This window comes from Pinus tabuliformis, chromosome X (assembly GCF_031772625.1).
Source record: "Pinus tabuliformis cultivar Carrire ecotype Pingquan chromosome X, CPIR1, whole genome shotgun sequence".
Lineage (NCBI taxonomy): Eukaryota > Viridiplantae > Streptophyta > Pinopsida > Pinales > Pinaceae > Pinus > Pinus tabuliformis.
In genome coordinates, this window is record NC_142308.1 from 3,954,129 (window position 1) to 3,968,915 (window position 14,787).

At 36.8% G+C, this 14,787-nt stretch overlaps 1 protein-coding gene across 4 annotated transcripts in view; it reads right to left on the reverse strand.

The window, feature by feature from the left end:
• Window positions 1–14,787, reverse strand: part of LOC149137991 (E3 ubiquitin ligase BIG BROTHER-related-like) — a 235,567-nt gene that overhangs the window by 65,926 nt on the left and 154,854 nt on the right. For all 4 annotated transcript variants that reach the window (XM_089453095.1, XM_089453093.1, XM_089453094.1 and 1 more), the window contains 2 exons: window positions 12,576–12,861; window positions 12,416–12,456 (listed from right to left, as the gene is read on the reverse strand). In XM_089453095.1, coding sequence (XP_089309221.1) covers window positions 12,416–12,456; window positions 12,576–12,861 — 327 coding nt within the window. The remainder of the gene's footprint in view (window positions 1–12,415; window positions 12,457–12,575; window positions 12,862–14,787) is intronic.

Below are 14,787 nucleotides of genomic sequence, written 5' to 3' on the forward strand. Positions count from 1 at the left end.
CTCTTGGCTTAGGAATTTTCAAGTTTATTCCAAGTAAGATACTTGTTTCCAGGCTCCCTCTCAATTAGGGAGGACATATCTATTCCAATAAAGGAATGTACTCATTCCTACAGAAGGAATGTACCTAAGCTCGCTCTTGGCTTAGGAATTTTCAAGTTTCTTCCAAGTAAGATACTTGTTTCCAGGCTCCCTCTTAATTAGAGACCTACAACAGCTTCTCAAGTGGAGATGATGGGACAACCAACTACTAGAAGAAATCCTTCCTTCGATGTCATGAATTTTCTTTGTCTCAGAGTCTTAATCTTTGGGGACTTCTTCATAGGGCACAGACCATCCATCACTTTCATCCATGAGTCAGTCATGTCATCATTCTCCTCATTAGAAAGTGCTCTATCAGTCTACATCTAGCATTGCTTCAAGTTATGCTACCTTCAGTATGCTTTCTTCTTCGGAAGGATCTTGTATCCTTCTACATTGGAAGACATCCATAGTTCTTCCCTTAGGTAGCCTTGCATAATCCCATCCAGGTACTAGTTCATAAATAAGCAATGAACACTTAAATCATAATTACCTTTGTAATGGTTTTTCATTATGACATCTTCCTGTAGGCTTCAACATCCAACGTATGTGTTGACACATCTCCTAAATACATGTATTGTCAAGGGTCTCTATCTTTTTCAGACTGCCATTAGAGTCTTCATATCTTCCTGGGAGATATCATAGTCAAATCTTCTTAGTCTTTCGAATTTTGACTGCCTTTACTATTGTTGTTTATTCCACGATCTCTTCCTTCACATATTTCATTCCTAGGGACTTCCAATTAGAGTTCCTCGGTTGTAGTCAATTACCTCATATCCCATATGAGGACATATTATGTTGATTTCATCTAGTAAATATGTGATCTATGCATTCGTGCATCCTGTGAGGAGATCCTTTCACTGATCATTGATCCATGTTGTCTGCAACCATATGACATGACTTCTATAATATCACCTATGAGCATTCATGCCTCATCTTTCCTTTGGGTCATCCAGACTTCCTGCAACAACTTCCTCTGAATGAAGGAGCTTTATTCCATTGACCTGCTTCCCTGTTATGTCATCATGCCATCATCCCATGAATTCCACAAGTTTGGATTTTTTGATGAAACACTTGTCTCTGATTGGTGAACCTGAATATTCCATCAGAGAGTCTGGAGGATCTAGCATATCCTATCCTACAGAGGTTATCTTATTGACTAATGTATGATGAGCCTTGTCTAGATGACTTCTTCCTTTTCCATAAGTATCTTCCAATGAGGTTTTCAATAGCTATACCCTACATAGCTATAGATTTTATCCCATACATCTTTCATGTCACGTATGTCATGAGCTCTTATATCTAATGCTTCTACCATGATGCCATACTCTAACATGATGCATCCTATCTTATTTACAAAACTTCCTATCTATAATTTACACAACAAAAGAATATATTTTAGTGAAAGAGATCATCTCAGTCATAATAGAGATCTCTCACTTCCTCCTTAGGCTTCTTCATTTTAGGTTCTTCCATTTCTTCAATAACATGAGCTTCTTCCTTGTTTCTCTTGTTATTGTCCCTTTTTAATTTAGGACAATCTCTTCTATAGTGCCCATATTCTTGACATCCATAGCACTACACCTTAGCCAAGTTCTTCCTTATCTTTTGAGGACCAAATTTCCAAATTTTCCCTTTCCTTTTGACATAGCAACATATGCTTGATTCCACTCATTCGATCCCACATCAATTTTTTCCTTTAGTCTGGTTTCTTCTATCTTGCATAATGACCATAGATCTTGGAAAGGGGTGGGTTCTTTCTTCCCATAAATACTTGAAGTGAAGTTGCCTCGTTCCTTCAGTAGTGCATTTAATACTATAGTGGTCATTTCTTTATCAGACATTATTTCACCCAGATCCTGAAGTTGATCTCTCATTTCTGAAATCCTCATAAAAAATGAGGCTATTCCTTCTTCCCTTGAGATCTTCAATTTGTAGAGTTCTTTCCTTAGAGAGATAACTTCTCCTGCAGTGGAAAACAACTCTACCAATTTGTCATATATTGCTTTTGAAGTGTCTAATTTTGATACATATGGGATGAGAGAGTCTTGATGGATTCTATGAGAATCCTCTGGGCCCTCACTTCCTTTTTCATGTATTCAGCAAGTGCTTGAGTATCTTCTTTGCAAGGTTGGGTTATTGACCCCTTGATGTAATCCATGACTTCATTCTCAATGAGGTTTAGGTCTATTATTTTTTTGCATGCAAGGAAATTTGAAACCCCAACCAATTTGTTGCTCTCCTTGCAGAAAGACATTTTGATAGTTCCAGATGAAGTCATATACTTACTTGAGTAAATGTTGCTTCTTCCACTTGCTTCCTCCTTAATCTTCATGTTGATGTAGATAGTAGAAGATTATGACAATGTTCTTTGATCTAGTCTTCCTTAGCTTTTAAAGAGCTTCCACTCCTTCGGTGATGGATGAATGATGATCTCGGAAATGCTTCAAGGGTTTTGACCCTTTCTTTCTGCTTCCTCCTTAATGATGATTTCGAGACTCTTGCTTCGATCTAGGGTTTCGATATGATGAAGATCTTGATATCTTTTGTCTACATCTGAGAAAGGAATTCCCTCAAAAAGTGTCTTCTTCCTTCTTCTGACATTTATCGTCGTCACTGGTAGTGATTTGTTGTTTATGGCTTGTTGCATCGTGTTATTCAGATGCTATCTTCTAATGTTATCTTGTTATGATCAATGAACCTTGGATTGTTGATTTGTTAGTCCGTAGCTCTTTTGTCTACATTTGAGAAAGGAATTCCCTCAAAAAGTGACTTCTTCCTTCTTATGACGTTTTTCCTCATCAATGGCAATGATTTGTTGTTTATGGTTTGTTGCATCGTGTTATTCAAATGCTATCTTCTAATGTTATCTTGCTATGATCAATGAACCTTGGATTGTTGATTCGTTAGTCCGTAGCTCTCTAGTTATTGTATTTTTCCTTTTATCTTTGTAGGTCAAAAATGCAGATTCTCCAGATTAATAGATGATGGAGAATTGTTTTGGGTGAATTATTTTTGCACTGCAATCCACTAAGCCACTCACACTACAAAAAATCGCTCTCTGTGATGACTCCCTCTCTTGAGTTCTTGTGTTATGTGCCTTCATCTCTTCAGTGGGCTTCCTTAATAATCTTCATTAAGTCCATATCCCTAACCCTAATCTCCCTTCTAGAACATCTTGGAGATCAATGGTTGAGATTATTTCTAGGTCACTTAAACAATTAAATTATTTATCCTTAGAAAATGACTTAATATTTAACAAAACTTAATTGACTTTAATTATTGTATTTTTCCTATGTTAGACTTACGAAAGAAGACATAAATCACCTACTCCACCCAGCAAGCACCTAAAGAGGCAATAAATCATCTCCCACATGCTAAGATACCAAGCCTATGCAGAAGACCTTCCAAAGCTACCACTAGCTTCGACAAATTTCTATCAAGAGGAGATAAGGCAAAATGCCAAGAGTGGTGGGCAGTGTGGTGGGGAAGAAGAGGAGAATGTTGCTCTTATGACAAAGCGAAAAGGTAAGGTAAAGGGAAGTGGGGATCTACTCCTATGAAGGACATGGGAAAAGTGAAATGCTTTGCATGTCACAAGGTTGGTCACCATGCAAACCAATGTCCACGAAAAAAGAAGAAATGGGTGTTGAGAAATCAATAGGGCTACAATTGAAGTGATTTCTCTTAGACTTGATAAGCTTTGATATTCTTTTACTTTACTTTTTTATTAGCTTCTTCTTCTCTTATTAATATGTTGTTCTTATCATCAAACATCTACCAAAACATTAAGATCAATAGTACACAAGGACACAAGATATACACTGCTAGCTAGGGCTAAAACCTCTCCTAGAGAGGAAAACCCACAAAATATCTTCTCTTCTTATAGATGCTTCAAATGACAAATTTGTGACCTCTAGACCAAGACCAAGACCAAGTCAAACCTTCTTGATGGTGTGCTTCTTCTTTCCAAGTCAATTCTTTTGACATGTTACAAGATGCCTAATGGGGTCTTTTACATATGACAATGGCTCTTTGACTTGTTGACTCTATGACAAAAACCTAGAAGCACTCAATGGGTGCTTTAACCTAAAAGAAATTGACCTTGAGCATGAAACCTATGCTACAAAATAAATAATAAGAATTTATTTTCTTTCTACAATATACAAGACTCAAGAGTACATTACATATTATGAAGACCGAACCTAGTTACATATTTCAACATGGGGAATAGGTAGCAACATCAACAACAACTGAGATTAATGACTTTGTTGGGAAATTTGAGAAAGAGTTTTCTCTTATTGCCTGTATTTCGGACAGTATTACTACTGTGTATGAGGGTAGTGGGTGATGGATAGCGGACAGTAAAAAACTAGTCACGTGACAGGGATGAGATCAGTGTTCCACAATATTTCATAGACAAGCTCAGACTACCATGTGAGTTGTGGAGCTAGCACCATCCATGCAGTAAATGGGTTGGATGTGTTAGATTCTAGCTAGAGTCAGGGGGATTTCTGGAGGCGATAGGGATGTTCTTTGTTCCACGGTTGATGGTACGCTTGCTCTTAGTATCAGCCTTGAAGGATGATGGATATAGAGTTTTGTTCCAGGATGGACAAATGTAGCTATATTCAAAGGGAGCAACCTTTGATAATGAGATGGAACTAGGTTCAAAGGGAGCAACTACAAATGATAAGAGGGGCTTGGAGACAGATCAAGTGGTGGAGGTGCCTAAAGCACCTCCCTCGCTAAGAGGGAGCGTTAGTCTTTGGTAGCTCGAAGGTAATACTACATTGACAGTGCCTAGCATGTAGAAGTGAACGAGCACATTTCCTTCCCTAGACACTTTATAAAGTTGGAAAGTGAACTTTTTATATTTAATGACTAAAAAGTGATTTTTTATAAAGTAAGTTTAACTTTATAAAGTTTGGGTCACTTAAGTGATTTAAGTGGACCCAATGTGAAATTAAGTCATCATCGTTGATCTTGAGATGGCCAGATTCAATCTCACCCATGGAGATCTAGGGTTAGGGATTTTAGTCATTAATGGGAAATAAAAAGAGGAAAGGTAATGGAAGAGCCAAATTCTTTGAGGAGAAAGGAAGAAGAGAGGAGTTGAAGAAAAGAAGAAGTGTGGCCACAGAGGGCACAAATCCCAAGGCATTTAGTAGCCAAATTGGGCATGCACTTCAAGGCAGTTTTCAGCCATTATTTATAGGGTCATATAATTGGGCCATACAACAACAATTGGTAAGATTTTCGAGGATTGTTAAACAAGTCTTTGGCACAAAAATCGAAGGACGTACAATGCAATTATTGCTGATCTATTTCGCGTGATTTTCAAGGGACCAGCCAGCAAACTATCACTGCACCGTGCAATGCATTTTTCGAGGGCTATATAGCTGAGAGAAAGGTGGTCGTACAATAAAAAAATCGGAAGTATTACTATTGTGTATGAGGGCAGTGGGTTATGGCTAGCAGATAGTAAAAAATCCAGTCACATGACAGGGATGAGGTTAGTGTTCCGCAATATTTCAGAGACAAGCTCAGACTGCCATGTGAGTTGTGGAGCTAGCACCATGCATGTAGTAAAGGGGGTTGGATGTGTTAGATTCTAGCTAGAGTCATGAGGATTTTTGGAGGCGATAGGGATGTTCTTTGTTCCATGGCTGATGGTATACTTGCTCTTAGTATCAGCCTTGAAGGATGATGGATATAGATTTTTGTTCCAGGACAGAGGGAGCAACCTTTGATAATGAGATGGAACTAGGTTCAAAGGGAGAAACTACAGATGATGAGACGGGTTTGGAGACAGATCAAGTGGTGGTAAGAGGGAGCGTTAGTCTTTGGTAGCTCAAAGGTAATACTACATTGATAGTGCATAGCCTGTAGAAGTGACCAAGCACATTTCCTTCCCTAGACACTTTGTAAAGTTGGAAAGTGAACTTTTTATATTTAATGACTAAAAAGTAACTTTTTATAAACTAAGTTTAACTTTATAAAGTTTGGGTCACTTTAGTGATTTAAGTGGACCCAATGTGAAATTAAGTCATCACCGTTGATCTTGAGATGGCCAGATTGAATCTCACCCATGGAGATCTAGGGTTAGGGATTTTAGTCATTAATGGGAAATAAAAAGAGGAAAGGCAAAGGCAGAGCCAAATTCTTTGAGGAGAAAGGAAGAAGAGAGGAGCTGAAGAAAAGCAGAAGTGTGGCCACAGAGGGCACAAATCCCAAGGCATTTAGCAGCCAAATTGGGCATGCACTTCAAGGCAATTTTCAGCCATTATTTATAGGGTCATACAAATGGGCCATACAACAACAATTGGCAAAATTTTCGAGGATTGTTCAACGAGTCTTTGGCACAAAAATAGAGGGATGTACATTGCAATTATTGCTGATCTATTTGGCATGATTTTCAAGGGACCAGCCAGCAAGCTATCACTGCACCGTACAATGCATTTTTTGAGGGCTATATAGCTGAGAGAATAGTGGTCGTACAATAAAAAAATCGAGGGTGAAAGTGGCTTGATTTTAGAGATAAGTACTAAGCATTAATTGCTAGAAATTGTATTTGTTGTAAACTCAGAAATTTTCTGTGTTCTTTAATAAAATTCCTCTTCTATACTGGTTTTCCCTTGGGGGTTTTTATCCAGGGGCTTTGCCCAAAATCCCAAGTGTCAAATGTGTGGTGTTTACTGTTCATTTTTCAGCTGTTAAAGTATGATTTAGTCATGTTATTTCTGCGCATTAAATCAAATTGCATGTGTTTAGTTTAAAATGCATTATTTGTGAGTTTTTTTATTGGAGACAGAAATCAGAGTATTGGCTAAGTGTTTGATGAAAGTCCTACAATATAGAATAGATTGTAGGTAAAATTTCAACAGGGAGTGTAACCAAAGCATCCATGCAGGGTGAAGGAAGCATGGTTCCAAGCTTTAAGACCGCCTTGGAAGTGCCACACTCACAAATTGGCAGGAAGCGCACCCAAAAGGTCTAAACCCTGCTCCTAAATTTTAGGAGCACAGTCCCATGGGCATTCCCTAAGCGCACCCTCTTAGAGCATGGTCCCAGGGATGAAGTGGGCAAGGGGAATGCTTCTGGCAACTATTTTCCTAACATGGACATCTGGATTTTCTCCACAACTTCTATCAATTTTGTTATTGCATCTATGGCCAGATCAATAAAACTCATTGCTTTCAGTCATATTTAGCTCTAGAACTCGATACTCTTACTGAATCAAGCCAACCGACCTTTCCTAAGGCTGCCAGATTATGTTCTATGTTTATTGCGATTTCTTGAGCCTCCTTGAAAGTCTCCAGAGTTTTCTTCCTTAGCCAAAAGGAAAATTGTCTATCAAATTCAACTATGTAATAAATAAGGATAGTTGCAACCACAGGTTTAACATCATTATGTAGCTTCTAAACCACGTGATCAAATCTCCTATTGAACTCTTTGCTAGTTTCATTTTCATTTCTCTTTGACCATTCAAAGCAACAAATAGAAACCTACCATCTTTTCTTTCTTCCCGTGCTCAAGGAAAACCCATTTGCATTATTCTAACATGTTAATCCTGTATCCACTAGGCTTGTAAACCAATCAATAACATCGTCCTCTAGACACAAAAAATTAGCTTCCAGAAGCATCTAGAAGCTTTATATTTGATTGTTGGATCACATTTTTTAACACATTTAGGTGGTCTTGTGCTGAGATTTTGTTTCCTTGCAACCTAAGAAGCTTACCTGTGGCTCTATCTTTTATATCATGAGAAGCTCCAACGATGGTTGAAGGATCCAAAGCCTTATAGTTATCATCCAAACGGGGTATAGCCATAGTGCTTAATATATTCAACAAACTCAAATGTCAGTAACTAAGTTATATGATGCCCAAGCTATAATTTTTTCACCCACCCTCTATAATATCTTTCTAGTTTAACCAGAGATGGAACAAGCTTTTTTGAGGAACTTGTCGTGTATCTCTATGTCGAACTTCCTTCAAGTAGAGTAACTAGATAAGACTTTAGATTCAACTCTATCTCTGCTCATCAACTATAACAAAGCATAGTCTTCAACCTTCCATGTAATGGAGACTTTATCTTCAACAACAACACCAATTTGTTAGCTACCGAACTTGCACTTAAAGTTATAAATCCCTAAGAACAAGTTCAATGATAGGGGCAACTCACGAAGGTTTCCCAATGTCACCTCAACGAAACTTTCTCACACTTTAGGCCACCTCTCCAATGGCACAAAGGGGAAATCCTTAAGAAATATTTATAATATTCTTTGAGGTAAATGGGTGAAAGAATAGATCAATATCGACTGATGTTTTGAGGGGTGATTAGATTACCTTATTAAGAGTAAACACCAACAACCTATCTTACAGTGATTAATAATGTAGATTATTTAACACAACTTCCCACAGGTGAGTCATGCACATTGATCACAATGTGGCAAGTCAAAATTTTCTAGCAAACAACACTACACTTGCAAATTCAACTCCAATTGTAATTAGTATAGATTTCACCAATGACAAAGCTTTTAATCTCCAAGGATTTAAATTTTGTGCAGAATCAATGAACAATCTTTGATCCTACCATTAATGCCTAGGAGTTTTATTTGCTACCTGGGCAGTTCTGTGGATTATCTAACTTAAATTCCCTTGATTGTTTGACATTCAGATTTTCTACTATCTTCGCATGATTTTCCATCAATTTTAGTTTACATTCTACCAAGTTTCTAGGATAGGGGAGAGCAGAAGTGGGGAAACACACATGGGGGATGTATGCAAGACACCCCCAAAATTTTAGCATTTTTTTTGGGGGAGGGGGGGACGGTGTCGATGTCGCTAGCATAGGGGTCCCCATCTCTAAAATTATAAAAATAAAAGTAATGATAATGAAATCCCAACAATAACATTTCATCCAATGCAAATGCATCATTGCATAATGTAAATACTATATAGTAAACAATAAAATACTAAATTCAAATTTGAAAATGATATAAACAGATTCAAATGAAATCCATTGATTCATAAATGAAATACTATAGACATCCATTTAGATTCACAACTCATCATTCATCATGCTAGAATCTAATTAGTACTAAGCAAAACAGTAGATATCTTAGTTTGAAATCGCTTCTTTTTATTTTTTACTTTCTTTTAGCCTTTAGACAAAAAACATAGGGTGCTTAGACACCCCTGATTTTGAGGGGGTGCCCAGGTGCCCCTTGCTTGGTAAAGACACTCCCCACATTAAGGACACATTTCCCCATGCATTCCTATTAGAATTGGCGACTAGGGCCAAATTCTACCTTGGGACAGCTCATATGATGGAGATGATTATTGCATTGGATTCCTCTTTTCGAGAGGTCCAAGTTTGATATAAAGATCATCTCATTCAGACAAGCAGAAGTGTGATTTTGAATTTATTCTCTCACATGTACAAATTGTTAAGGTTGGCCTCAGCTTAATGTAGGCTCAAGAAGCCCAATAGATGTGTCTCTTCACCCACATCAAAGTGTATAAATAGAAGAGACCTCTCTCCTCATTTGGACATCATTCACTTCATCATTATTCTCTCTCCACAACAGATTGGTTCGTACAGCTTGGGAATCTTCTCTCTCTCACACATGTGAGGCTAGGACTGTTTTTCTGGGCTAAAACAGGATGAAAATTTAAAACTGTTGCCCTGCGTTGACCACCGCTGTTTTGACTGAGTTTGACTGTGTTTTCTGGGGCAGAATTTCACTCTCTTGAGGCTGCATTAATTGGCACAGAAATCAAGGTGTTTGGGACTGTTTGACCAGCGTTGACCGCAGCACTGACTGCTGTTTGACCGAGTTTGACCAGCATTTGTGGGACTGTTTTGGGTTGACTTAATTTGCCTTTGACCAAGCTTCAAAAGAGATTACTTGCTGCTGATTTGACCAGCGTTGACTTTCTGGTTAGGGCATAAGTCTGACTGCAGTTGACTGCAGAATTTGACAAGGCTGATTTGACTTTGTATTGGGCTAATCTATTTGACTTTTGTACTCTCTCTCTCTCTCTGCTGAACTATTGAATAATAATAAGAAGATTTTATCAAAGGGTTTTCCCTACATTGGGGTTTTTCCCTGGCATCCGCCAAAGCTGGTGTCATCCTGTCTTGGCTTGTCTTCTGCATATGTTTTTATGTTCTATCTACATTTACTGTCAATGTGATTAATGGTTAATGTGATTGCTACTGGAAATTATTGAAAATTATCATTGGGCTGCTAAAGGAACATTGAAGTAAATTGTGCTAAGCATAGAACATACCACTCCGAAAATAGGGGGCATGAGAAAACATTTCCCAATGCACCCCTCCACCCCCCTACCCTCAAAATGGGCAAGGGGGTACGCCCCCCACCTTCGTGTTATATCACTGGGTTTGACAAATTTCATGGTTCGATCTTCGACGGATTTAATATGCAACTAAATAAATTCGATAAAGTTCAGTTTTGTTATTCCCCTTTGAACCTAAAGGTCATTTAATTCTTAATCTTGAATGTGTTTTAAATGGTTCTTGAATGAAACAACCCTGGAATGTGCCCCGTGTTTAAATTTGACATCTCTGTGAGTTTGCACATGTAGCGATGCAATGTACGCTCTGTTTTCATATGCAATGGTCCAATATATCCTCCACAGATTGTATGAAATTTGAATAGCATTGTGTAATGTGCCCTTTGCTCATGCCTCTGATGCACTTATCTATATGGATGTGAGTCTGTGACTGATCATACAAATGAATTTAATTATAAATGAATATAACATGATATATATATAGAGTTCACCCTACATAGTTCATTATATATATATATATATGAAAAGCCAGAAACAAAAAATATATATATATATATATGAAAAACCAGAAACAAAAAAAAAATATATATATATATATATATATTATTATATAGATAGTTTAACAAAACATTTATTAAAAGTTAAAAGTTAAAAATTATATAAAATTTAATAGATTACATTTTTTATTTTTTGAACTTAATATCAAACTTTATCCATTACTTTTTATATGACTAATTTTTTTTCGAATTTTATGGTTGCCAAATTCAAATACAAACACGAACCAAGTGACTAAGCCATGGGAGACACACCCCAATGGTACATTGGTTTTCGATTAGTGTAGGGCAGCAACACATGGGTGTCAACTTCTTTTCTTATGTCATCCTATCAGATTCCTAAAAATGAGCAGGGAAAAAGACAATGATAGTCCTCTTGTCATTTTCTAATGGTTCTTTCGTAAATTTCTTCCAAGATTCTCAGTGTAGATCTTATATGTAAACTTGTAAAGGACCTTTGGTTTAATCTTGAATTGTGTTAGCAACAATTTTCTAATTTTTCTCTTTAAATTTGCAACGGAATCTTTGTGATATAATTTGGCCACAAGCCAACAATGGTGTTTCCAATAGCAATGAATTTTGATCATAGCTCAGGGGGGACTGAACCCTGAATATCAGCCCAAGTTGGGGTTTGGTATCAATGCAATGCAATGAACCCAACTAGTTAATACACTAAATATCCAAAATGAATAGTCAAACAAACAGTCTATGGATTTTAACCAAAAAAAAAATGCAAGATTAGCATATGAAGTTGTGTATAAATATACATTGAATCGTCACCTACCTGAATAGATGTGCCTTTTAGGCATGTAATCTTTGGTTATTCAATATTGTTTTATTATGATTACTTTTATTATTATTATTATCTATTATCATTGTAGGTGTATTTATAAATGGCACGGCAACAAGAAACAACCATGCACAAGCAAAGAAATGAACATTGTATAGATTTTATCAATAAAACAGGGAAGGACAAGCATTTATCAAATATCCAAGAATACCCAAGTAGAAAGGGGAAGGACCTTAAGGCTTAAAGAGTTGACACTTCTAATCCTTGGTAGTTGAGGTAAACGTTTTTCTCTTTCTAGATGCATTAAACAAGAGGATAGGTTTTAAATGATCAGAAAGTAGACGAGGATTAGAAGACCATATAAGTTGTTTTGCCATTAAGATGTCTTGATTAGAGAATAGTGGAATAGTGTGGATGTCAATACAGCTATTGACCATATAGGAATAATTATTGCATATGATGCCATTGAAGGATTATAGCTAGGCAAAAGGTTCCAAGACCACTTTGCATAACATTGTTGTTTGGCTGGAAGCATCAAGAAAAATTTGAGCTGCACCCATAGTACAGCCTTCCCTCAGCTTGGAAAGAACGATATGAGTCAACATTTGCAAAATTTACAATCCTCTAATAGAAAGAACACACTGGGAAAAACATGAAACAATGGTCATACCCGTGAAGTGCTATCATCATCTTCATTGTCATCCTCCTCCCCTGCAACAATTTACACTCAGAAAAAGCGGTTGTAATCGTGTGCAGAGATTATAGTTGGTAGTCATAGCTAAAATCCATATAATTGAGTTCAAAATAAAGCAACGGCTGTAGAAGCTTACGGTCATTAATGCCAGCCAAAGCCATCATTTGAGCTGTCAATAGACGGTCTTCAGCTTCCTGAAGTGCCCTGGCATATGCTTCGTCACTTTCAAATAAAGAGGCATCAACCTCTTCACGGTCACCATCAGCCAATCCTTCCCCTTCAAATTCACCGGCATTAGCATCAACCTCATCTTCATTTTCACCACTGTCATCTATATAATATTCATGATCATAATTCCCACTTCCAGAAGTCTCATAGTCACTAGATTCTGCATTCCTTCGAAGTAGCATATATGCCCTTTCCTGAAAAATACAACATGTCAACACCAATAGAATATTGCAAAATGCCAGTGTGACTTCCTAACATTGAAAAGAAAAATGCAAAAAATTGAAAATCGTGTCAAAAGAACACCCTTAAACTGTAGACAGAAATGTGCATAAAAAATCTCTTATAGAGATAGAGGAAGCAATGCAGTGTTCTACCTGCACTTAAATATCAAAATGCTAAACCAAACACATAAATTTGTTTTCCCCGCAATAAAAAAATATATATTTATATTTTCAAACTTTAAGGTGATTTTGCTTTGGCTCCTCTTAAGAAAAATATAGCAGACCACCTTTAGAAAAGAAATGAATTTATGTTAATGTCAACTAACCCTCCATTAAATGACAGATCATAAGGGCCAATATTAGCACCCAGCAGGTATGGAGAACCCCCAACGTCAGATTGGGTAAACTTTGATGAAGTAGTAAAATGAAAACCAGGACCAGATAGGGCAGGAGGTATTTTCAGAAATAAGAAGGCATAATCTTGATAATGTGCTAAAGTATCTACTAGCTACTTGTTAAAATTTGGGTACCAGAGGACAAGTGGTTCCCTAAGGCTTTGATCTTTGGCCTAGGGAAAAGTGTCCAAATTTATTTTTTACTTTTCTCCTAAAATGACTTTATAAGTGGTAAAGTCAATTTAATTTAAAAGTGACTTTATAAGTGGTAAAGTTACATTCTAATTTAAAGGTGACTTTATTAAAGTGAATAAAGAATTAGAAAGTGAAAAAGTGACTATGGAAATAAAAGGCTGTGTGTCTTTATTTAAGTGGGTGAGTTAAAAAATAAAAAGTGAGAATTAAATGCACATTTATTTTCATCCCTAGATCTAAATGAATCTCAGTCATTAGATCTTAGAGTAACCCAAAAAGTCATTTGGAGATTAAAAGGAGAAGAGAAGAGAAAAAGATCAATTCATTCTTTCATGAGCATTTGAGAGAAAAAGAAGAGAGAGCAAGGAGAAAATTTCTGAGCACTGAGGAAGTGAAGGAGAGCAACAAGAAGACATTTCAGCAAATCTGGACAGCATCATTTATTAACATGCATCCCAAGGCAAAACCATACAGTAGGAGAAAGGCACAGAAATCAAGGAACAGGGACAGCAACAAGGGCACAAATTTCAAGGCAAATTTGAGCACGAATTTCGAGGCAGTCATACTGCTGAAATCCATACAGTCCGTACAGCAAGTTTTGGGCACGTTTTTCAAGGCTGGCCGTGCAACATTTAATGTTGCTTTATTGCCGTAAAAATTTCTGTTTTGGATGTTTGCTGATTGGCACGATTTTCGAGGTGGAGTTCAAGCATTGAAATCGAGATGTTGTAAGTTGTGGTTGCTGGAATTTTTACTATGTATTTCAGTTTCTCTGTAAAAGCATTTTCAGAAATAAAGAAGAGCTCTCAAACTGGTTTTCTCCAAGACTTGTAGGGGGTTTTTCCAGTGTCACATTGACCAAAAATAACTATGTTATTTTCTGTGTGTGGCTGTCATAATTTTGCTGTGCTTTATTTCTGCAATTTCAGCAATTGTGAAATCTCTAAATTTGTGTTTTCAGAAAATTATTTCATTTCCAGATTTTAGAATTTTTATCATGTTTGGATTTAAAACTAAATGCATGGAGTGATAAGGAAAACTAATAAACGGAGTGGGGGTTGAAATTTCTTCAATACTAACCACAATCAAAAAGAAATTGAGGCCACACTGGTGGATTAAAAAGCAGCTTAAAGTATGGAATCCATATTCAAGAAATAAAAGGGAATTCAAAAGTGATAATATATCTTCTTAACAAATCAAAAAACGATAATGGTGCCAAAAAAGAAAAATATATTGCGCTATGACATAAAACAAGATTGGATAGAGTGGTTGAGAAGAACAAGGAAATCTCAAGAGCTCAATAAAGAAA